Here is a 25,099-nt window from a genome sequence, read left to right as displayed (position 1 = left end):
GCTAAAAGAAATTTAATTTGTAGATCTAAATAAACTCTAAATGCATTTAGGACGTTTTTACTCACTTTATGTCTCTTCCACGATGTTATTTCTCTCTCCAACAACATAGGTTACAATTAGATTAGCATGACTAATTATGCAAATTAGGCAATGACGTCATTTAGCGACTGGTAGCGACTTTTAGGACAACCAATAGCGATTTTCCTTACTGAGGAGGTGGCAACACTGACTCTACTAAGCTTATGAATAAGTGAATAAGTTCACCAGTCACATCATAGCACCCACCCAGCTGTATAGGGTGGGTGGGTGTATAACTCGTACTAGCACGCAGTACGAGTTATTGTAACTGACTGTAAAAAGTTAGCACAACGAAAATAAACTACACCTAAACTTGGTTTATATCTGACCCAGATAGACTGCAGGTCATAACTTCTCACCCGAAGCTCAGTTCACCTGACAGTCGGACCGGCGGCCGCCTTGTGTCTCTCCTCCTCCGCCTCCCCTTTCCCTCATCTATCTGCTGGCCTCCACCACTTGCTAATTTTACTGAATCTGTGAAAGCTCCACCATAGCCACTACCAAACAATTGAGTTATTTTTACACGTCTGCCAGCATCTGTCCAATCCGCCACCTTTCACTGTTTACACCGTTACGGGAAAAAAGACAACAACAAAAAAAACATCGGCCCATTTAAAACGAAACATTACCATTTGCCTGGTGGGCCGATGGCCACTCCAGCTATGCTCACAGGCGGAGAGTGCTTTCGAGCGCTTTCCTTATAAAATGCAGTTTTTACCGTTTCTTCCCGCAGTAAATATAAACAACAATAGTATTCAGGAAGAAAACCAAACATTGCATATATTCAAATTCAAATTTATTTTTATCATAACTCTGGTTTTACGTGGCCTATCAACACAATTTAAAAACTGGTATAAAGTCCACACTTTTTCCATCAATTTTTCCGACTGTCCTGCTCACATCTCCAATGGTTGTACACATTGTCATTAACGTGGCTTCACTCCACATCAGCCATGCCGCTTTGCTAGCTAACACTGGTGTCGGCACATAAGGACGTTGATTAGCTCCATATATACGAATGTGAATCGCATTATTGGCTGGATTGTGGGATAAGATGGGATCGTTCTAATTCCATACGGGAGCAGCCAGTCACTTACTGACTAACACTGCAAAACAGAATTGTTAAAGTTTCAATTTTAATTCAGGTTGGATTTTTTTTGTGCGCAGAGACCGTGCCAGCAGTGCGCAATTGCGCACGTGCGCAGCTTAGAGGGAACATTACAGCAGACTGTACTATGCAAGTGGTAAATGGAGCTTTTAAGATAGCAGATTAGAACAGGGAGCCAATAAGGCCTTAGCCAGCCTTCCTAATAACTCTGCTCTTGTACTGTGCATAGTTAGCCAAGGTACTTTGCTAACATGACACATGCAACATATTTCTACTTTTGTGCTTTTACTGCTACAATTGGCCCATTATTACAGTTTCAGCCACTGGCTTCGACAGAGGCCCAAAAGAGTCGGGCTTGCAACATGTTTCAAATTCTTTTGTTGTAATTTGGCACAAAAATCTGCAGCATATGAATACTCAGTAGTATGGTTCACGCATTTCCCTTTAAAGAAAAAAGTAGTTTTGTAAAAGTGGTTGGGAAAAACGAGCTTGGTAAGAATATGATGCATAAATGTAAATGAGTACATCAAAATGTCAAATTTCACAGCGGTTGTGTTATTTTGGTACGTTTTATTTACACAAACGAAATTCGACATGTCACTGATCTGTGACTGCTATTGTACCTACGGACTTGGTTCTCGTACCCCCCCACCGCCCTCCAATTGCCCGGGAATACCCACTTGCGACTGCGTCACTTTCCGGCTCCTACGCAGCAGTCGGAGCTGATAGCGCCCACTCACAAAAAAAAAAAAAAAAAATAACCAGACGCGCCGCAACGCGTTTCAGAAGCGTACTAGTGTATCTCCGCCTCGTATCGCTTAAAATAGTCCCCCCTCTCTTTTTTTTTTAACGGAAGCAGCGTGAAGCTGCACCGAGCAGTGAAGGAAGTCAGACACAGGAGCGGCGCCGAGAATCCGACCACTTTTGTACGTGCAGACGTCTTCTATTACGCCCTCTGTGAAACCGTGCAAGGACGGAACTAAGCGGCGCGACTTTTAACAAACGTAATCTTTTTTTTTTTGCTGCGAGGTGCTGCACCGCTGTTTTGGATGAATTACAGCCTTTGTGAGATGCACCGTACATGTACTAAATATAAGAGGACACGGAACACACCGCCACACAAACACACAATATGTGACTTATAAGGCCATTATATTGACTTTAACCAATACCAAACAGACCGACTGGAACCAAACCTTGAAAAGGGGACCAGGAAAACAACTGCTTGTCTTTATAACATGTACTACCACCGCATTGATCACAATTGGACGCATCCTGTGTGAGGTTCTAATGGCTAACTGAACATTTAAATATATTATATCTAAATTATACTATAATATAATCACATTATATCATAAAATAATGTGACACAAATTCTCAGATTCTGATGTGTTTAGTTAATGGGACCTCTCATCTTATTATAGTGACTTCAAAGCTATGTACACTCTCACTCACACGTGTGTATATATATATATGCACTTTGCCTTTTTTCTTCATATCTATGTGTATTTACGTCAACGTATGTATTTATGTATTTTTAAAAAATAAGGTGAAAAATAAGGGTACTTGCTATGTGTAATTAATGTAAAGATTTTGCACTTTGCATTTTATGTTTATATCTATGTGTATTTACATCAACATCTGTATGAAAAAAAATTAGAGTGAAAGATGAATAATGTTTATTTATTTATTTCACAGCTAATACACATTTAGGATAATGCTGTACAAATCAACAAATACATTTTGATGGAAACAGACCCAAGAGTTTCACTGAAAGCTCATTCCAGGAAGCAGTGTGCAAACATACATAATATGTATGTAATAATTTCAATCCTGAACCTTGTATGGAGCTTTTATGGAGGTATTTAAGTTGGCAGGCCTACCTCTGAGTGACTTTTACTACAGCACGTCCAAATAAAGAAAAGAAAGCGCTCAACTATTCTCACTATCAAGCTTGGGATAGATGCAAAAGCTCTGTGATAATACTGATGATATAAGCTAACTAGTCACTATTAATGAGAGGACAGGTGTCATCTTTGCTAAATTTTAGCCTCCTTTAAACTGTTTTTTGTATATTAACATTTTTGCTGCCAGTTCTCTCACCAGTACTGCTACAGCTTAAACTCATCTTAATTGTTTCTGGAGAAATCGCCTTTCTTTCTGTCCAGAATAAGATAGATGTGGACACTATGTTGCATATTTCAGTTGAAATTTGTCATAATGTTACTGTGGTTCTCCTCAAGAGGGTGCTGTAAACCTAAGTCAGACACACAAAGATTACGGTATACAACAGTCAAGTGATAATGAAAGTCGGAGAGAAGATGCCTGCGTCATTCGATGAGGATAAGCTGTTGATGTGGCTTTAATGCATGGTAAACACTTTCAATATCTTTTTCTGACATATCACTGGAAATTAGTGCTGTATTGATCTGATCTGTAGTTTTGACGGCGAATACAGAACAGTTGCAGTTTGTATACAAGTTATTGCTACACTCCAGTTTGTAATCTTGCATTTCACTTAGGGGTAAGTGTTTAATGGCCCTCTAGATTTCTCAAACATTACCATACATACTTTTTTTTTTTTAATTTTATCTTTAGAAATATAATTGATGCTTAGCTGTGTGTAGGCTATGTAATGATTATAGCTGAGAGGGGCACATTACAGCTACACTCTTGAGAACTTCGCGTCGATGGAGGCAGTTGGATTGTGAGGCGTGGCTCAGATGTGGGAGATATACAGGTAGGTGCTGTTGATGCTCCAGTCAGGGGGGAAGTCTTGCACTGCGTGGCTCTTGATGTGTCTTTGCATGGCGACCAGGCTGCTGCAGAACTCCAGGCACACTGTGCACTGGTACGGTGCGGCCCCGCCGTGAGTCCGCAGGTGCTTGATCATGGCCGAGTAGTCCCGTGAACGTTGACCACAGAGGCGACACTCGAATGGTTTTTCGCCTTGAAGCAGAGAGAAGAAAGAGCAGGGTAGGGGGCACAGGAAGGAAGAGAAAGGAGGTGGAAGAGAGGAGTGCTCACTTGAGAAAGGGTGTTTAAAACATATTTATTTTCAGCGTTTTACAATCTATTTAGCACGGGCCTCTGTGCCAGTAGATGTAGTATGTGGGGTTATGTTTTTTTGGGTTGTCTGTATTTATGTAGGCTACATACGACCTTGAAAGCCTCAAGGGATTTTTTTTCCTTCTTCATAATTTGCACAAACATTCACTTGTTATCAAGAACGCACTGATGAATTTGATTGTCAAAGTCAGTTTCACACGGTGAACTCTCAAAGTACCTATTTTAGCCCTACTTGAAGAATTCATCAGATAAATAAAATATTTTGTACAAATGTCTGTTAGGGTAAAATTACATTTTATATCTGTAAGGTCAAAGGTCAATTTTACTGTGCCATTATCATTTTCTGTAAAAAAAAAATTTCCCCCCTGATCACTATTAAATGCCATGACCAAGAGACTGTACTATAGATCGTGAGAACACATCTCACAATTTGAATACTGAATTGGTTCTATTCTGGTTGCACATATAAATTTACTGATTGGCATAAATTCTGGTATACATGCAATGTTTAATATTTAGTCAAATCCTAAAACTGTTTATTGGGTCAATTTTTCTTTCGCTCTCAACAGACACACTTCTTAAATGAGTAAACATGAGTAGAGTAAACTGGGGCACTTTTATGCAAATCATCCAGCTTTGCACCACTTGCATCTGCTTTCCACTAAGTCGGTTTTTCTATTTGATTGTAGGTCAAAGCAACACAAAATGAAATAGATAAATATCAGCTTAGTCATTCTGAGAAAAAAAACTTACATTTTCATATTAATAAAATGTGCTGACAAAATCTGTGCTTATTAAAAAAGTCTACTGGTTTAACAGGTAGTGTTAAAAGTTTAAAACAAAATCCTTTCCAAAGAGCTTTTAAACATCTAAGTGTGTGAACGCCTGAAAAAGAAGTGACTTATTTATGAAGTAATATACCCGGGAATTTCTTTTTAGTGTCTTCTTTCAGTCTTTCAGATACTCGTTGATTTGTGAGACATCAAAATTGCTCTTAAAAGATGTTATTATGAAGCAGATCTATCCTAGAACACACTGGCCTATCTGAAAGACCGACTCATGTTCATTACCATTTCTGTAGCTAAACAGACCTCAACTTAAGCAAATTAGCTCATGTCCTTTCCATCAGTGCAAATCATTTTTAAATTCTCTTCTTTTGCTTTAAGCTTCTGAATCCTACACTCCCAAAAACCCAATATGCAGAGCAAATGCTAGACATTCATCATGGTGAATATTTCTAATGTCAGTGTCTCCAAAGTAATCTTAATAATAAAGCTTTAAGGAGTGTTTTGGAAATGTATTTTCTTTACTATTTAGTATTTTCTCAATGTATAGAATTGCTTTGCAGTTAAATACAGACATGATGCCCTTTGTTGACTAGGTTCTCTGTTGCGTGCAAGTTTCAAGTCTGCAAGTTTCATATTCTGCAAGGTTAACTTCATAGTATTAGAATGAGTGGAAAACTCTCTACTACCGAAGATGTTCTGCAGTAATGCACATGGGCCCGGTTGTACATTTAAAAAGTGCAGACACTTTTTAAATGTACTGAAAAACACAAAAACTTCTTAGTTATTATAATGAGGATACTTAAAAATGGTATAACTGTGACAGTTATTCATAAATTCCTTAATTTGGCTGTAGCCTGCCATGCCTTGTCTCTGATATGATTTTCCAAGTCCCACTGACTAAAACAACGTCAGACCTTTGTTGCTGTTGTTATTTTTAAACATGCTTTTCAAAGTCAGAGTTGGTAAATACATACTGGGCAGATTTATCAGACGTCATTTTGTAACTAGGTTAACACTTGTGACCTATGTTTATAGATTTTATTTAATTTCTTTTTTTTTTTTTCTAAATTATTAGTCATTGCTGTGGGTAATCATTTTCCATCAGTGTCAAGCCAGAGGATTCTTTGCTGCACTATAAGTCGAAAATTCTCACAGCTATCTTTGAAAAAAAAGTAAATAATCTGATACGCTGATGCACTGCTGTTGAAGAGATGCGCTTACCAGTGTGTACTCGGTGGTGTGTGTCCAGCTGATGTTTCAGACTAAACTTCTTAGGGCAATGTTGGCACTGATAGGGTTTTTCTCCTCTGTGGTCTCCTCTGGTCTCTGATTCATGCGGTGTAACGTCTCCTCGTCCGCACAACCGACATCCTGTGCAGGTTTTGCCTTTGAAAACAATCAGATTTTAATATAAAAAACAGATCTTGGTGCGAATATTGTGGTGACCTTTTCTGTTGTAAGTTGTATGTTGTCAGATAGAAGCTGCTTGCATTGCTTGCTGGAATGGAACTACACAACAACAAGATATTGCATAAATGTGGCTGAATCTATAGTAGAGCTGCGACGCTGAACAATCAGGTAGTGGATAACCAGGAAATGTATCTGAAAATAATTTTGAAAACAATTTGATTAATGCTGGCATGTTTGTATCTTGCAAAAAAGAGAAGATCTAACGGGTTCACAGCTGGCTCTGCAAAATTGTGTGTTAATCGATTTCTTGATAAATAACTGTCAGATAACTGTTAGTGATAATCCCGCCTTAGCTGATGTTAGTAGTCATGCTCGCAGAGTCTCTTGCTCTGACTTGCTAACTCAACCAGCTGTTTCAAAATAAATAACCACAGTTTTTGCCAGACCTTTAAAAACCGATTTTAGTCGCACAGCATTAGACATACAGCATTTCACTTGCATTTCTAAGGCACGTCTATTTTTGTTAAGCATCCTGTTGCGAGACAATAAATTCAGTTGGTACAAGCTTACCTTCCTGTCACTATGCACGCATATCACCTCTAAAAATTATAAAGGTGTGATTTTTGAGGTTAAGGTAGCACCACTGAAGCTTTACACTACCTTATATTTTTTAGGGTCTATCAAGTAAAAACATGGGCCTCATAGTTTTAGACAGGATGCTGAAAGGAGAAGGGGGTGTACTGTAGTAGGGGAAATTGAAAGAATAAACCACAACAATCGAACACTTACCACTCTAAACACAAGCTACTGAGACCTGTTGTCATTAGTGCATTTCCTGTCCAATATATCACTTCTTGCTAAAAAATACCTAACCTCATATAAGGTTTGAACACGTCTGTTTTGTAAAGATCTAGAAATAATATGGGTGTTTCTCGGTTGACTTTTACAAAATAATAATGCTAATAAAGATTGTTTTACTGTTATCCTTACTCTATGCAGCAGCAAGAAAACTCTGAATTTTATTTAAGATGCAACTGCTGGTAAGACAGTTTTACCATTGCCTAATCTGTTTAAGCATGATTATAATGTTCCATTGAGCAAAGATATTCAACATCTGATAAAATATTTATCAGGCTGATTGTACACTTTCGTGTGCACACACTCACCCACACAAACATGCAGACGCACAGATGGTGTAACTCATTTTTGTGTGGATGAAATGAATATTAGAACGACATAATAAATCAATATGTTTGACTTTTTTGGCATGGGACAAACCACTGTTGCGATGCAGTACATACTGTACTGCATGTATCTAGCTGTATCTAGTAACCACACTACTGCTCCTGCTGCACCCTGCTTTCAAAAACCACAACTCTTTTTATCACTTTCCATTGCGTTGCTACACAGCTGGAGTCTGCAGAGGTTAGGGGTAATGAAAATAACTTTTTACTTTTATCTTGTTAAAATTATCATTTTTACACAGGATGATCACTTTTACAATAATAATGTAGCTTCAGCGTGTTTTGATTATTGAAAGTGTGTGTTTTGTGTTTCTCATATCATTACCTAACTGTGTGGAGACTGACTCCCGCAGCACCGGATCATTGCGTAGACTGCAATGTTGGCAGTCTTGACCTCTGTCTTTGCTGGTTTTGGACACTTCGGGGTAACTGAGGACACACAAATTAACAGTTGCAAAAAAACAAATGTACTAATTATACCTTTAATTTAAAATGTAAACCTTCATTTGTCTCCCAAAGTCACAAACCACAAATATATATATATATATATAAAAAAAGGTTTCTGTGTGCCGACTTCTAAGGCACACCTTCAAAATGGCACATGGAAAAAAGTCAGTCTGCATACGTTTTACTGCTTTACGTGTTATCACAAATTACGTCCCTTAGACACTTAAAACTTCCTTCCTCTCAAATTTCAACCACAATATACTTATATGTTTAGTACATGCTCAATGCTAAAGAAAAGACTGAAAAGAGGTAGACCAGACTAAACAGTAAAGGAAGATTTCAGTGTGTGGAAACTCTCGAATTTGCAAAGGAGGGGAGAAATTTAGGGGGCTCCCCGTTATGTTCTATTTGGTTTTGCTGTGAGGAACAGTGCGCAATGTGTATACGCTAAATTATCACATAAAAACAAAACAAGGTGAAGTGGGTTATTACTTTGATGATAAATGAAACTTACTATATATATATATATATATATATATATATATATATATATATATATATATATATATATATTATGAATGTTTTATATATATATATATATATATATTATAAATGTTTTATATATATATAAATATATATATATAAATATATATATATATATATATATATATATATATATATATATATATATATATATATATGTATATATATATATATGTATATATATATATATACATATCTTTTTTAGCCCTTTTGCGCAGTGTAAGCTAGGATGATAACTTCTCAAAAATGAATTTCACAGACCTGGACTGGCAAGGAAGGGTTAACAGGTGAAACTGATGTAGCTGGAAAATGCAGGAGGCTTGTTAACACATATCTACCCAAAAAGCAGTGAGTCAGGTGTGGTAGCTGTCACAAAGGAAAAATTGAGCAAATCGGGGGATTCTAAATTACTCTATTAGAGGAAAAATTTGGAGATAATGACTAGAAAAAAAAAACAACCAAGTTTCCAAAATCATGTCCGAACTGTGTCTTACCTTGGTTCACCAGGTTGAACAGTCCCAGGAAATGCTTTCTGGCTAGATCTTTTTCTTTTTAAAAGGCTCTGTTTGATTATGTTTCCCATTCGAGTTGGACCAGTGTAAATGTTTTGTGCATAGCGGGGGTGGAAGCCTGAGTAGCCCATTATGGGGTTCTGACCTGGGGTTTGAAAATGAGAACTTAGTAGGGGGAACATTTGGGGACTGGAGAGAGAGTATGGGTAGGGTATAGAGGACTGGTTGGGTGACTGAAGAGGGTGAGCTGCAAGTAAGCTTGGATAGTTTTCTGCTATTCGCCGCAAGGTGCTCACAGAGTCCCACATGTTTGTAGAGAAAGTCCATGGATAAGAGAAAGAGGAATTGCTACTAGCAGGCTTGGCAACAGCACTGTTTCTGCTGTGAATTGGCTCTGAAATAGGAGACAGTTTGGCCTTCTTTCTTGGGGGTGATGGACTGCTGTGGGTCTTAGTAGGAGTAGAGGGTGAAAGGTTTTCCATGGCAGTGCCTGCCTCATTCCCAGGGAAGGACCTCTTAAGCAGTTTATCCTCATTAAATGGACTTGCGTTTGAATGTTGATCTTGTCCCTCTGGAGTCTCCTTTTCTACTTTGACATCAGTGGTTTTGTCTCTTTTTTCCTGCTTTTCTGCTCTGCAGTCAAGAGTGTCCAGCTGCTTCCTGCACTGATCCTCCAGTGGCTGCATCTCCAGCAGTTGTGCAGCTTTCAACAGTAGTTGCAGATCATCCACAGAGACCTCAAGAGCTTGCGTGTAGGTGAAATCCAGAACTTGCTGGAAGGTGTGAGGTGAAAAATACTCTAGAGTGCAGCATACAGGGCTGTCTATGTCTCCGCGGGCTAGCTGCTGTGCTAAAGTTCTGCTAGCACAGGCTAGTACTAGACGATGAGCCCTGAAAGTTTGACTCTTTACCGAAATTATAGCATCACAGAGTGACCCTGAGCGGCGTAAGGCATCTGCCTGCTCCAGGAAGTGGAAGTATTGGGTGTTGTTGATTCTGATCATGTCTGAAGGTGTAGATGTATAATCAAAAGTCTGAGAAGAGAAAACCAAAACCAAAAGAGATATCCCATCAGATTATGCCCACTCTATCTGAAAGTTTGTTCCATCTATTTGCCACATTGCTATGTGACATTTCCAGAAATGCTAAATTGTATGTTGGAAAATCAGGTTGAAAAACAGCAGCACAGATTGGCTTGTGATTAACAGATATACTTCTCTGTGGTTTGCACTGTTTTTTTCCACCCTTTCCAAAGAGCATTACCTATAGTGAAAGCTGAGGGGGCAGAATGTACCCAACATGATTATTACAAAGATATTTATTATTTGTGTAATTACAAAGAACCGGTGTAACTCAATTTCATTTTCAGGGACTTTTCAAAACAGTTTTTTAAAAGTATTCTTTAAAAAAATCCTGTATCTTTTTGTAGAGTCATATTTGCAAGAAAACTTTCCTCAATCACTACTGTGTCTGTTATCATGCTTGAATGCCTGGCTGCTGTGTGGAAATGTACTCTTATGTGAAAGCTTTGATATTCAGAGTTCACATACACACTCTAAAGCCACAAAGCCCTAACAGTATATGAAACCATGACTAATGACTGTACACGCGTAAACATGAGTAAAAAGTTTGAACATCAACAACAATAAGACCATATTTGAGTACAGTAAACATCAGATGCAAGATATTGCAGGGGTGGAATATGTAAATATGTAAGTATTTTTTTGGAATTTAACATTAATATTGAGAATACATGGATGAAGAGGCTGTGGCTGTACGCTAAAACTACCGGATGCCTGAAAGTTTGTCATCTTCACACCGTCTGAAGTCTATAATGAACCTTTATGATTATACAGTGTGCGGTCGGTTTCTGAAGCAGAGGTCACAAGTACTGTGAGCTATTTCAGAAGGTTTTTTTGTTGTCTTTTTTTGCGCAATTGCAAACCCATACCCGTACCTCGATGGTGACTGTAAATGAAAAGTAAATGTGAAACAAAATGACATTTAGTTGTCTCATTACTGGAATTTAAAAAAAATATGTGCATAAATGATGCACCAATCAAAATCTTTTGTCTTGCGTAAAAATTCACGAAAATAGTTTACATGAGCGATTTAATCCTTTAAAGCCTTTTAAAAGCGTTTTAGCTTGCTTTAATTAATTTCAAATTATTTTTAGTTTTTATATTTGTCAATTATTTGGCTGTGTCTCATATGTAGGTGTAAGTGGTACAGCATGGAGCAGTGAGAGTGAAAGTGACAGTGGCGCAAGGCCATTATCGAAAGTACAAAGTTACTTAGTGCTTCTGTGTACTTGGGCTTGAAGACAAGCTTGAGTTTTCATTTGAGCATGCATTTATCGGTTTTGTTTTTTGTTTTTTTAAAGTCAAGACAATTATTAAATGTTTAATTCTACATAAACAGTGTCGAAAGCACGTAGGGAATTCAGTGTGCAAATCAAGCTTATGTCAGTTTAGTGACGGGTATCGTCCGCATAGATGAATATAAAGTGCGTTGACCCGTATTTCCCAGTATGGCATTTACGGCTTCAAATATAAAGATATATTAAGTATACGCGCATATAATGCTTTGATTTTGCAAAGCTACATACAAAGTAACTTTCTTTTCAGAACAATTAAAATTTCTGGAGTACAATTTTCGTCATTTTCCACATAGTCATTTTAAGTGACCTGCATTTACGTTAAAACAGCGCCAATAATGATAATAAAATACCAATGTCATTATTAAAACATTATCGTATTAGTTGTCACAGTCGTGACGACAATATAATTAAGCATGTGGATCAGAATCAGAATCAGAAACTTTATTGTCATTGTCATGAGAACAACGAAATTAAGAATGGTCCCCGATCATTGCATCATCCCTAGCAATATCAAAATATAAATAAAACAATAAAATTCAATAAATAAAATAGATAGAATACTTAAAATACTAATAAGATATAACAGTAAAACATTCACATACATTCCCACACACATGCTTCAGACCGTGCATAGATTAACACAAGAGTGGCGTGATGGACATTTTTTTGTAGTATTCAGATGTGTTATTGCAGTTGGATAACAGCTGTGTTTGAGTCTATTAGTCCTTGCTCTGACTAACAGAGCAAGGACACACTAACATTACATAATGTATTTATAATCATTAAAAAAATTTTTTTAATTAACATTATTTTAAATCCAAGGAGATTTTGGTGAGATGTGAAAAGAAATGTGTCATAAACAAATCTTTCATCTGTATATTGATGCTCTTGTCTTACTTGCAAAGGCCTTTCAGGATTATTGATGTCTTTCAGAGTGCATTATGTGCCAATTCATGCACTTTCATTTTAACTGTGATTATAATGTGTTTTCAAATACTGTGCTGACTTTCTGGTGACATTTATGTAATTCCAATAGTACTGTATAATTTATGATTGTTCACTGTAGTGCATATAGAGGTGCTCTCCTGGAAGCTGCTGGCCTATAAATGTTATTTTATGCTGTGCCCAAAGTTCACGCTTACCTGGTTTAAATCTATTTGTCTTAATCTAACTGTTTATTTGTCATAAACTGCCTGGTATAATATATTGTTCCCACTGCAGCTGCTCGGATCAATGTAGACCTGAGTTGTGCCATAGTTAGCAGGTGTTTGATCTCCTTTTAGTAAAAGTATAATCAATGTCAATGTAAAGCCTTACACATTTGACAAGAGAAGTAGTTAAAGTAAACCCTTCCAGAGCTCACACGTAAAGCACTAGAGTTGACACCCAATTGATAAAACCCTCAACGGGTAACATATCAGTAGCACAGTGCTAAGTTGTGTTTACAGTAGATCAAAGATTAGACAGTTAAAAAGAGCAAAGATGAGAAATGTTGAGGTGCATCTTCTTGTGGTTTCAAGTGTTGGAAATCTAAGAAGCAACAAGCTGCATGAATGAGGCACTTACCAGATGTTTAGTGAATATTCTCCAAGGCGAACGATGAGCTACCTCGCATCATGACTGTGAAGCGACTTCTAAAGTGACATGTCTGTCAGGGCACAGGTTATACTGTGGGGCAGGGTGGTTTCCTCTTTTGTCTCTTCAGTCCCTCCTCTTCATGTTAACTCTCTCTGATTGGTGCTCTGATTACAGTGCTAAAAGGCTTGCCTTTTGTGATTAAAGATGGGGACTTTCTGTTAACTAAACCAGTACTTTGTTAAATTTTGCTTTGCTCAAACCACGGAGGAAGTTTTGATAAGGAATAATTTCTACTTCTTGTATAAGTGTCATACAGCTATTGTTGTCGAATACAAAACACAAACCAAACCAAATTAACAATGAAAACCTTTTTGAAAATGAGAGAGAAAAATGAGGACAGTGGTTGAATGGTAATGTTGCACACCTGTACATGTTGTACATGATTTCCTCTCCTCCTACTTCATTTGCTGGTCACTACATTAATAGACTGTTCTCTGCTGAGACAAAAACCACTTCAAAGACAGTCATCTGTGACAGGAAACATACAGACCAAAGCCCAGTGGTACTGATATGTAGGGCCGAGCTTTACTAAAAGCTGCGCTCTGAAAATAGAAATATCTGCTTTGGCCTTTCGATATGTCAGATGTTGGCGTGACAACCTGTAAAAATAGGCCAACTGTAGCGAGCTGGTCAGTTTGTCAGCCCGTGATGGTGGAGTATACTCTGTGCCTTTGCTTGCATTTAACGGTTTGTTTTGCCATATTCCTAAATTAGCTTTAATTTTTAAGCTAGTTCTTTTTTTCTGCTACATTTTTAAAACTTAAAGGTTGTTTCTTTACATTTTTTTTGTTCAGCTCAGGGGGAGACATCATGTGATAGGAAAAACATGCAGATGTGCCATCTTTTTAAAGAATTCTTGTTATACAGTATAATTTGGGCTCTTCATACAAGTGTAAAGAAAATCAGCAGTTTGTCAACACAGATGAGCATTTTCCACCTAAAAATGATTAGAGACCACCGAGTGAACCACACTCGTCATTAGAAATATTTGCATTTACAAAAATTTAATTGCAGTTACAAATGCCTGACAGATTATTGAGAACGTGGGCGTGTGTCTGTCTGTGAATGTGGGCGGACCACATTTTGCCATTATTACACAAACAAAGATACGCGCACACACAGAGGCAAGGCTCACAAAGTGAAAACAGTAACTCCCGAGCTGTTAGGAGGGCAGAACGATCAAAAACGACATTAAAGCTTGTTCTCGAATATTTGTGTTAGAGTCCTGCTGTTCAAAGAGCTGTGACCCACTCAGGTATGATGTGCATTCTGGATGCTCATTTGGTCAAAATCTGGGGAGATTCAAGGCTGATTCAAGATCTTTGGCTCTTTTTGTAACTTCCTTAAACTGTTCAACTGAAGGAAGGTGTGATGTTTAGACAGGCAGATGCTTTTCAGGAGTGCAGTTGTCATGAGGAGGTTACCTTGGTCTGCCGCAATATTTACTTAGGTGGTTGGTATTACCATTATATCCACATAAATTTAATGATCCTTGGTTTACCAATATAGTATGCTAGTGTAATATGATGACCAGTGTTATTTACTTCACAAAGTGGTTTTACCATCTTCAAGATAGTTCCGGCTATAATGGAACCTTTCTTTGTGTACACGCAGGTGTGGACACACATACACACACCAGGTACACACACAGTGACAGTGACAAGGTGACAAAACAACATGAGCTATGCTGTCATGGTTGGCACAGAAGAAACACAGTAGACTATTTAGCACAATTGAACATGCTGCAAGTGTAAAAACCAAACAATCATGGTTACAAATTGAAACAAAACATATGTACAAGACAGAGCTAGGACTTTATGTAGTGTTCATTTCAGCAGCACGGTAGCACATAAACTGCAACTGGAAAGCAAGTATCAATATTTCTGAGGCTGTCAATAGTATTACTTGTAAGCCAGTGTTGTCTAAACTTGTTTATTGTAGAAGCTCTAAAAAGTAGCTTTTAGTTTGAGTCAACATGCAAAAACTGTTAAAAGAGAACATGGTAAAACACTATTGTGTGTGGTCAAAAGCCTGAAAACACCTTTTTGCATGAATTATATTAATTTTAGCTTTGCTTAGTGAAATTATTTCTTTGCTTTTACTGATGACTGCCATGTTCACTTTTACTGAAACTACAAGCACAGTGAAATGTAATGTTAATAACATATCTAATACTCCATTGCACACAGAATAATGATTCTCTTTGGCTAACTTGCTAGCTAGCATTACATAGACTCGGTTCCAGTAACAAGCCATTTGTGGATGACTAAAGTTTAAACAGTTTCATGTAAGTATTTCAGTTCTTAATTGAGTAATGCTTACTAAAATGTAGTGTATATACCTGATGTTTACAAAGTGCAAGAACATTTGCAAAGACATTTTTAAAGCATTATACAGTCATGAAAAAAGAAAGTAGTACAACTTTCATTTTACATTTCAGAATGCAATATAAAATCATCTGTTCCTTACCTGATTCTAAAATAATTTAAATAGAAGCTCATTTTTACAACAGCATAGTTAATACAGAAGCCACAATACAGAAACTATGTGGAAAGTTCATACTAAACTCGTGCTACATCCATGGAAATTAAGAGGGAAAGTAGCAACCAGTTGGTGCTAATCAAATGCAGCCAGTTAGCTGATCATTAGTGAGTTAGAGCATCTCTACAAAAACAAGACTTTTGGCAGTTATGGAGCATTCAGATGTACATTAACACAATGCCAAGAAGGAAAGATCAGGTATGTTCTAACACAAGCAACTGTTGTTGTCTGTCAGTCTGGGAAGATTTATGAGACAGTTTCCAAACAATCTGAAGTCTACAGTAAGAATGATTATTCATAAGTGGAAAACATTCAAGACATGATATGTGGACGCCCGGCAAATTCACTCAAAAATCAGAGCGTCTATTTCTCTGAGAAACTGCAAAAACCCAAGAGCTACATCTGAGACTCTACTTGCCTCAATTAGCATGTTGAATTTTAAAGTTATTAACAGGAACTGGTAAAAATCTTCTTCTCTCTAAAAGAACATGGCAGCATAGCTTAAGCTCTGCAAACCGCCATCTGTGCTCCTCTGTATACCAATATATTCTAGAGACAAATGAGGTTGTATGTCCAACAGCTAAAACTTGGCTGAAATGGGGTCATGCAACAGGACAAAGATCCCAAGCACAGCAGCAAAACTAAAACAGGATGCCAGAAAAAGAAAAGAATCAAGGTGTTGCAATAGCCCAGTTAAAAACCCGGCCTCAACCCAACTGAAATGCTGCGGTGGGACCTTAAGGTAGTTGTGCACAAACAATTTCCCCCAAACCACAATAAATTGAAGCAAAGTTGTAAAAAAAGAGTGGTCAGAATTTCTCCACTATGATGCAAGAGATAAAATCATAGAAAAAACAGTTACTTCAGGTTATACTAGCTAAAGATGGTTCTGCACGCTAGTGAATCACAAAGTGTTCTCAGTTTTTGATTCACTGATTCTGATTTTTTCTTTTTTAAATAAATGATGGCACAGTGCTTTATTTCATGTGTTCTTGTCTTGTTCATCTGAGGTTGTAGGCTTTTTTAATTATGTCCTTGCATGTAAAACTATAGAACTTAGAGTGCACTTTCTTTTTCAAATCAAATTGTTAATGCTCTGTTTACTAGAAAACAGATTTAGCACATTTCTGCACATGTCAGTATGTTTCTACCACCTGTTTTTCAGTGAAATATTAGAAAAGGCATCGGTGGGGACTTGCAAGGCCTCACTGGCCTTTATGTACTAATACACACACCCAAAACAGGCAAGGGAAGTGCCCATTTGTTGAAAAACAGCTCCATAGCACCACTTGAGGTAAAAACCTCAGCAGGAAACTTTTTTTTCTGCATTTTCTTTACATTCAGGAAGTTGCTCTTGGAAATGCAGAAAACAACAACAACACTTTGTTCGACCTACTGTTTAAAGTAAATCTAACACGTTATATTACACAGTAAAAACGCCATTACTTTTATTTGACTATCAGCTTATTATAACTACATGCATTTCGTATTTACCTCAACACCTTCAGAACTAATCTTTGATTTAAATGCTGACTGGATTACTGACCTTGTCAATTACATTTATTTAGAAACACATGGATCAGATTTTTCCCATTGTGCACTGTATTGTTAAAACCTGCCAAAGAATCCCAATTGTCTCATATGAGCTGTATAAATCAAGCTGTTTTGATATTGATTTTTTAACTCAAGTCTCGTAGAGGAATCATAGTGCGATTGCTATCATTTGCTATTTCTGTTGTATTAATACATTGTTGTGCATGGCTTTTAAGTTTCTATAAAGAACACTGTTCCTGCCCTTATTGTTCTTGCAATGTCCAGTTGTCATGAGGGATATAAATTGACACGATTACTACTTCTTATATATTACAATAAACACCACCTAATGTGTTGTATCGAATGCTATATTTTGGTTTGTGGTGAGTAGTTTGTTTTAAGCAGAGATAAGATCTTGCTCAAGAATTTTTTCTCTGCAAGGTTTCTGTTTGCATATTAAGACAAAAAAGAAATGAATAGCGTATTAAAAACCCCCCCAACTTGACTCTGTTCAGAGTTGCAGAATTAAAAAGGCGACACATAAAAAGTGATTTTGTTTCTCCACATGCACGATCATGCATGATCTTAGAGAATTTTAAGTTAACTTTGGGGGGTTTTTTTTGCTTTTTTTTCCATTTTGACTTTGGCAGCATGTTTTGGATATGTGAACATTTCCTATGTGGTGAATACAGTGCGCAAACTGCTTTTCCCAATAATTTTCAAGAGTTCATCATTTACATAGAACTTAATTCCAAATATAAAGCACTTAAGATTAAGTAGTATTCGTCATAAATGCTTCTCACCTATATGATAAAGGGACATGCATAAAGTGTGAACCACAAGGTGGTTTCCTGTAATGGCTGTGATCACAGGTTTGACAGGTTGTTGCATTAAGAAGGGAAAAAACTAGAAACTGTCATTTTGTGTGGGGTTTTTTTTTTTTTCAGCTTACTTTTTTTATTTAAGAGGTTTTCTCGCAGTTATTAGTGCATTACTGCCATACGTTACAATTCCGCGATGTAATATACGATATCTGACCATTCGTGGTAGCTTAATCACGTATAGGTATCGTGCTGTGTGCATGCTTACAAGAAAGTCGGTGACATTTGGGGGCTATTCTTCACACCCTTGTTTGTGCAGTTATTGTCAAATGTTGCTCAAACCACTGGACAGTCTGATCTCATCGATTCCTCTCAGTGAAATTAGCAATATACCAATGCTTAAATGTCACCTTGCACTATATAGGAAGAAAAAGCCAGAACTGATGCAAAGGGCTTCACCTACCAGTAATCTCAAGACTCTCAGGCCCCCCTAACACCCCACTCCTCAACACCTGCTGTCCCACCCGCCGTCAGTTGACAATCACCATCAGACACTTTACCCATCATCAGTGCTGACTCACCGAGGTGTCTAACCGTGTGGGGTACTTGCGCTCATCTGCACATTCCACATTAGTGCGTCCACCGCCCACGTGTCATATGATAAAAATGAGATTTATCTTTTATTTGGTCAAATGCGCATTTCATGCAGTAACATCTTTGATCCACCTACGGAGGCTTTTAATCTCTGCATTTTAAGGAGTTTCATGTTGTTGTTTTGTTGAATGAATCAAAGCGTTACTGAACTAAACAAAAAGCACACTCAGAATGCAACTTGATTAAAGTCTGGTTTAATATGAGTTGTCGTACATTACCACAGTAGCGGTATGTGAGCAGTTGACTTCAGAGGAACCACTACCAAGATGAGTTATGTGTGTTGGAAGCATCAATGGCAAACTGTCACTGTACAGCCACACAGAGTTTTCACAGTAATCTGGGTAAGCAGGACTACCCGTCAGTGTTGTGGTTTGGAAGAAGTGAACCTGTGTAAAGACAGGGGCTGGGGCTTGACACTTCTTTGTAATTTGTGGGTGAAGGAAATGTGAGACCTGCCCACGCTGGTGACTCTCAGGTGAATAGCTACTTGAGAACTGTGTCAAGGCAACTTTAAAATTAAATTTTTTTTTAAAAAAAGCAGGCATAAAAAAAAAAGAAAAACACACACAGCGCATTTACAGTATAGCATTACTCATTGCATGACATTCATTTCAAAGGAAAATACCAGTAAGCTACTAACGTACTAAATACCCATTAGAATGAATGGGTAATTAGAACTGTATGTACTGTATATGTCTAGAACTGCAATGCAAGGTAAAAGTTTTCCACTCTGACACCCCATACAAAAGTCATCTAAAGCTGAGCTCAAGTGTATTTGTTGAAACAGTTTTGTTTTTAGAGGTTAAAGAAATGATGGTATCATCGTAGCTTTTCCTGACAAAGGAAGTGAACTGCAATTTTGGCTTCACAGAAGTGACAGTGTGGCTTTAGGAGTCACTGAAACTCCATACTGAAAGCTGAGAGAAAACCTTATCTTAACCTTGGTTAAGATTTTTATCATGCAGAAAGTCTTACTACCAAATATTACATCAATGCGTGGCACACAAGTGAGCAGGACGTTGAAAACTTGCACCTTTAAGTTAAGAAAAACAGGCAATTCACTAATGAAACTAACATACTGTTAATTAGCAAAAGAAACAGTGTAAACCGATTTTACGTTAGGTTTCTCTTTCCCAAGAAAAACGAGCCTGTAGTAGAAAAAAAGAAAAGAAGCTAATTTTCCAGTGTGAGTAAGCCAGATTTCCCCCCTTTGACTGTGGCTTTTACATCATAGGTTGTATTGCACAAGTTACAAGGTGATCAAAATTCAATATTCATTTTGCCTTCGTGAGGAGCATGACAGTGAATTTCCTTTCATGCGATTGTGGTAAAGAGGAGTGCTGTCTATGTCTAACTCACTACTGTTGTGCTTTTGCGCTGGACCAGCACAAGCACTGCATATAAAACTTATATATATATATATATATATATATATATATATGTACTCTCTCTTTTAGTGTGAGTAACATCTTTTCAGATAAAAGATGATGAAGACCCAGATTACAAAGAAATGTTAATGCAGTTAACCAAAGAAATGCATCATCACTGATCTTAGCTCAGTGTGGTAGGCTATGCAATAAGTAATGTCTTTGGACAGCTCTCATGGTGTGCTTTGTCATTAAAGTCATGCTTTACAATGCTTCCTGGTTCAAAACAAAATGAAAAATCCACCATTTTTTTCAGAGCCATCAACCCTGTAGGCCATCTGTTTGACCCTGGTACATTGTATAGACAGAGAAACACGCATGTAAATGGTAAATGGCCTGTATTTATATAGCGCTTTACTAGTCCCTAAGGACCCCAAAGCGCTTTACATATCCAGTCATCCACCCATACATTCACACACTGGTGATGGCAAGCTACATTCTAGCCACAGCCACCCTGGGGCGCACTGACAGAGGCGGGGCTGCCGGACACTGGCGCCACCGGGCCCTCTGACCATCACCAGTAGGCAATGGGTGAAGTGTCGTGCCCAAGGACACAACGACTGAGACTGTCCGAGCCGGGGCTCGAACCGGCAACCTTCCGATTACAAGGCGAACTCCCAACTCTTGAGCCACGATCGCCCCACGATAAACACATTTAAAAAGCAGAGACAATATTTTATGGGTCACTCATTTTTATTAGACTGTTAATTAGCTTCACCAGTTTCAGTTTGTCAGATTGCTTGCAGTACAGTTACACAGGAAAACATTTTGCCAAATTTGATGATCTGTCTCATTATTTATGGATCATGTCTTTGGTTAAAACTCTTAATGAAAATGAAGACCAACATTGCTATCAACACCCCTAAAATCCTGCAGTGTAATTGAAACCAGACAGACGGGATCGGCGTCTAACATTTAGCAATCTGTACACAATTGGATCAATTTGGCTCATCTTGTGCTTAGTGCCACCCCTTGTCAATTAGGCAGAGGCAATGTGTCTGTCTGTAGTTCACATTTACTTGTCAGTGTTTCTTGTCCAAGCTTCTAAAATTACACGTGAAAAGCATGACCCTTGATCCAAATGATTATTACATACAAATAAAAAATACAGAATCATTACATCCAAAACACAGCATTGTAAAAGGCAATAATGCAGCAATTAAAATTTCAATAACATTGTTTATAGTTCATTGGGAAGTAAGGGGGACAGACCAACAAAGAAGTCTAGAATTCGACAGAGGACAGAAGTACAAATGTGATTTGAGTAACTACAGTATACACCGTTCTAAGTCTGCTAAATGCTGGTAGGAAACCTTCAGTGGTTTGGGAAACACAGGCAAGCTTATTCTCATCTATGGTTTCAGTAGTATCATTACAAGATCAACTGACTTAAACTGCGAACGTACAATGTTTTCATTCACTAACGTAGCTGTACAAATTATACAGGAGCTATGACTTCTCTTTACCTGTCATAACACGACCGCAACCTGCAATGAACGCACCTAACAAGAAGGAACAGAAGACTGGATAGTCCAATAGTCAAAATCTCTCGCTTATTTCAAAACAAGCTTCACACAAAAACAAATCTAACGTTCGTTACAGTGAACAAAAGCCGCTTCACTGCAAAAACTCAAAATCTTACCAAGTATATTTGTCTTATTTCTAGTCAAAATGATCTCATTACACTTAAAATAAGACACAATCAGCTACAGGGCAACATTTCAGTAAGCTAAAGGAACTTGTTTCAAGACAGTGAATCTTGAAACTAGAGAAAAACTAGAGATTTTTCACTTGTTCCACTGGCAGATTTTTTCACTTAATACAAGATATTTTAGCTTAAAATAAGTGAAAAAATCTGCCAGTGGAACAAGTGAAAAATCTCTAGTTTTTCTCTAGTTTCAAGATTCACTGTCTTGAAACAAGTTCCTTTAGCTTACTGAAATGTTGCCCTGTAGCTGATTGTGTCTTATTTTAAGTGTAATGGGATAATTTTGACTAGAAATAAGACAAATATACTTGGTAAGATTTTGAGTTTTTGCAGTGTTTTCTTTCTTGCTGTCTTTGTTTTTTGTTTTTACAGTAAATGTCACCCAGAAATAAACAAATAAACTCTAACCTGATTTTGGTACTGATTATCTGTACTATGTCGCACATAGTTAAAGACTGATGAATCAAAAGCAACATCCCACAACGTGACCTTTTTAACCTAGACGATCTGACACGATGTTGCTAAATGAAATCAAATCGATACACTAAGCACTTAACAATTAATCAGAAAAAAAAAGGGGGGGGGGGGGGGGGGCAGTCCCTTTTCGTAGTACCTATATGGTGTACTATGTTGTTCATAAATATGACAAACTACCATGAATCATTTAGTGAAAAAGCTTCTTGATGATGATAGGAACTTTAGTACAGCGTCTATACTAGATTACTAATGCTCAAATGTTGTAGTGTTCAAAGGTGTTAAACAGTACGACTATCATGCCAGAGTGTGGTCAGTTTTTTGGGAGTTACTGCACACGCTGACACTTCACATTACTATAGCTGTGCCCTCTTTCCACTCACTGCTCTGTGCGGTACGATACGTCTAACTGTTAAGCCGCTCCGCTCTAATTCAAACCTGCCAAAAGATGTGACGATGAACAGGCTGCTACACAAGGTGATGAGAAAGGGCATCAGGCATGTAGTCTGTTGGAGGTGCTGAAGTTAACTACTCCTACTAAGGTTTTCTAAGGGAATGATGCAGTACCGAAAAGAAGATGGAGCCTCAACATCTACCTTAAATACATTCAGAAAGTAGTTGCTGTGTCGTTGTCTTGTGCTGGTTTTTACAACAGTCCGTTTTCAATCAGCCATGTTAGGAAAGTGTTTCTCCTTCTCATAACAGCACAATGTACTATTTTTATGTATTATTCCATTACATCAATGCAAATTAATCATAGAAATGTCTACATCTAGCAGTATGTACTTCTTACGTTATTTACAGTGTCCATTTTGAACTGTGACATTTCCGACTTTTCAAAAGCAATGACAGGAACAACACAAATAAATACTGCAGCATCATACACCAAGTTGTCATGCTTTCATCAAAATAACGGACTTCTGATTATTCTGTTTTACAGTTCTTTAGATAGCAGAACAAATAAAACAAACTCATTCACTGACTAAATAAGCTAAATTAAATATTTGGTGTTTTTTTTGTTGTTTTTTTTAAAAAAAACATTTTCTTTTGTACCACCAGCACATAGCTCTGTATCGATTAGTGTGGCCTATTTCTGTGTTTCAAATCAAAGCCTGATGTCTCACACATTCAAAGTTAACACCTCGCCATTCTTGCCTAATGTAGTCGTACTTTGCACTGTGCGATGAAACAGTAGCTCATGGAGGTAAGTTTGAGAATACGCTGGATATTTTTTTGTTTTTATCACTAACTCTTACTTAAATCGGGATTTATGCCATGTTTAAACTCAGCTGTCACTCACACTCATCTACACAGATACATCACATCTAACTGTGGTACAATCTGAACAGAGACACTACTACTGAAAATAAATACTATAAAGCATTATGCACCATTCAAATTCAGCTTCTCACGAGGAGCAGTAGGTCAAGTCATGCCACTGGGAGGAGGTGAATGGTTTTAGGATTATGAAATGTTGTGACACTGCTAATGCAAAGAAACATCCTCAGACTCTAAGCCGAAGGAGTATTATAGGTGATGAATCGGATGATTGGTTGTTGTCGGGTCATTTACAATGGGTTTGGGATGTAACCCCGTACTTATTCAGTTACTTTACATTTGCGACATATCATAAATCCAACATAGGGAGTGTAGCTGGGACATCACTGTTGGGAAGAGTCGAGGGACACAACGTGTGGTCAGGCATGACTTGCTGGCTGCCCCGATGCTTCAGTTCATCTGTTCAAAGAATTTGTAGGTGGGGTTTTCGTAGCCATGGTTTTGCATTTTGTTGAGCTGTCGTTCTTCTGGCGTGAGCATCGGGTCAACCTGCTGAGAGACACACAAGACCCTGAGTCATAACACACTAAAGACAAAGTCAGAAGCAATGATCACACCATGACCTGAGATATAACTAAACTGTGGGCTAGATGTGACAGAATGACAGAATGAGAGGATGAGGTCCACTATAATTTAATGTTTTTATGATGGATTCAACACAGTTTTTATACTTGGAAACTCACAAGAGCTACTTGGATAATACTGATGATACAGCACGGTCTTTAAGAAAAGTTGGTAAACCTGGGATGCTTTGAACAGCATGATTTTATGATAACATGATAGATGGCATCTTAGATTGCAGTTACAGTCAGTAAAAAAAAAAGTTTGGAAACTTTTCACATTGTTTGCAGCTTAAATTTGCAAATGAATCAGCAATGCTGAGGTTACATGCTTTAGAAACATTGAATACACAGGCAAGAAGGACAGGAAGACATTTAGTGACGCACTGTATGACAGGAAGGATACTGTTTGAGGTCTAGCCCAGATTCTGAACTTTGAAAAACATTTCAAAACTTGATAATAATCATTATATGGATCTTAAAGTAACAGTACTGTTATTGATCTTAGTGCGAGCTCAATAGAAAGACTTGTTGTACGTGTAGCTGGAGCTAGCTGCCCATCACCAGTTAGAAGAGGGGTGTCAAACTCAAATACACAGTGGGCCAAAATTCAAAACTGGAACAAGGTCGCGGGCTAACATTAATATTTATTGGAAAAAAAAATCTTCCTCCAGATTTAAGAATGAATCTCTTCTTATGGACTCAAACACGTTTTGCTGAAAAACTGAATATGGAACAAGCAAAGCTTAATACTAAACAATATATATATTAACAATAATGGATTGGATTTATATAGCGCTTTTCATGGCACCCAAAGCGCTTTACA

At 37.6% G+C, this 25,099-nt stretch overlaps 2 protein-coding genes across 3 annotated transcripts in view; both read right to left on the bottom strand.

The window, feature by feature from the left end:
- Positions 1–3,905: 3,905 nt before the first annotated feature.
- On the bottom strand, positions 3,906–13,202 carry zbtb32 (zinc finger and BTB domain containing 32). Its single transcript, XM_085365825.1, has 5 exons — positions 13,146–13,202; positions 9,182–10,233; positions 8,023–8,126; positions 6,265–6,429; positions 3,906–4,135 (listed from the first exon to the last, which is right to left on the bottom strand). The coding sequence occupies exons 2-5, from the start codon at positions 10,201–10,203 to the stop codon at positions 3,906–3,908; spliced, it is 1,521 nt and encodes a 506-aa protein (XP_085221951.1). The 5' UTR covers positions 10,204–10,233; positions 13,146–13,202.
- Positions 13,203–22,253: 9,051 nt separating this feature from the next.
- Positions 22,254–25,099, bottom strand: part of aplp1 (amyloid beta (A4) precursor-like protein 1) — a 33,322-nt gene continuing 30,476 nt past the window's right edge. For both annotated transcript variants that reach the window (XM_085366630.1, XM_085366631.1), the window contains exon 17: positions 22,254–24,202. In XM_085366630.1, coding sequence (XP_085222756.1) covers positions 24,104–24,202 — 99 coding nt within the window. In that variant the 3' untranslated portion in view covers positions 22,254–24,103. The remainder of the gene's footprint in view (positions 24,203–25,099) is intronic.

This window comes from Diplotaxodon limnothrissa, linkage group LG11 (assembly GCF_057381915.1).
Source record: "Diplotaxodon limnothrissa isolate DT_005_m linkage group LG11, D_limnothrissa_male_GT1.1, whole genome shotgun sequence".
In the NCBI taxonomy this organism is placed as follows: domain Eukaryota; kingdom Metazoa; phylum Chordata; class Actinopteri; order Cichliformes; family Cichlidae; genus Diplotaxodon; species Diplotaxodon limnothrissa.
This window is presented reverse-complemented; position numbering and strand designations above follow the sequence as displayed.

What these genes read in the sequence shown, in the direction of transcription:
- zbtb32 (XM_085365825.1), bottom strand. Translation starts at nt 10,203, where the DNA reads ATGATCAGAATCAACAACACCCAATACTTCCACTTCCTGGAGCAGGCA. An exon ending in GTTCAACCTGGTGAACCAAG is followed by an intron (nt 8,127 to 9,181) that starts GTAAGACACAGT and finishes GTGTGTCCTCAG; the next exon opens with TTACCCCGAAGTGTCCAAAA. An exon ending in GTCAGTCTCCACACAGTTAG is followed by an intron (nt 6,430 to 8,022) that starts GTAATGATATGA and finishes TTGTTTTCAAAG; the next exon opens with GCAAAACCTGCACAGGATGT.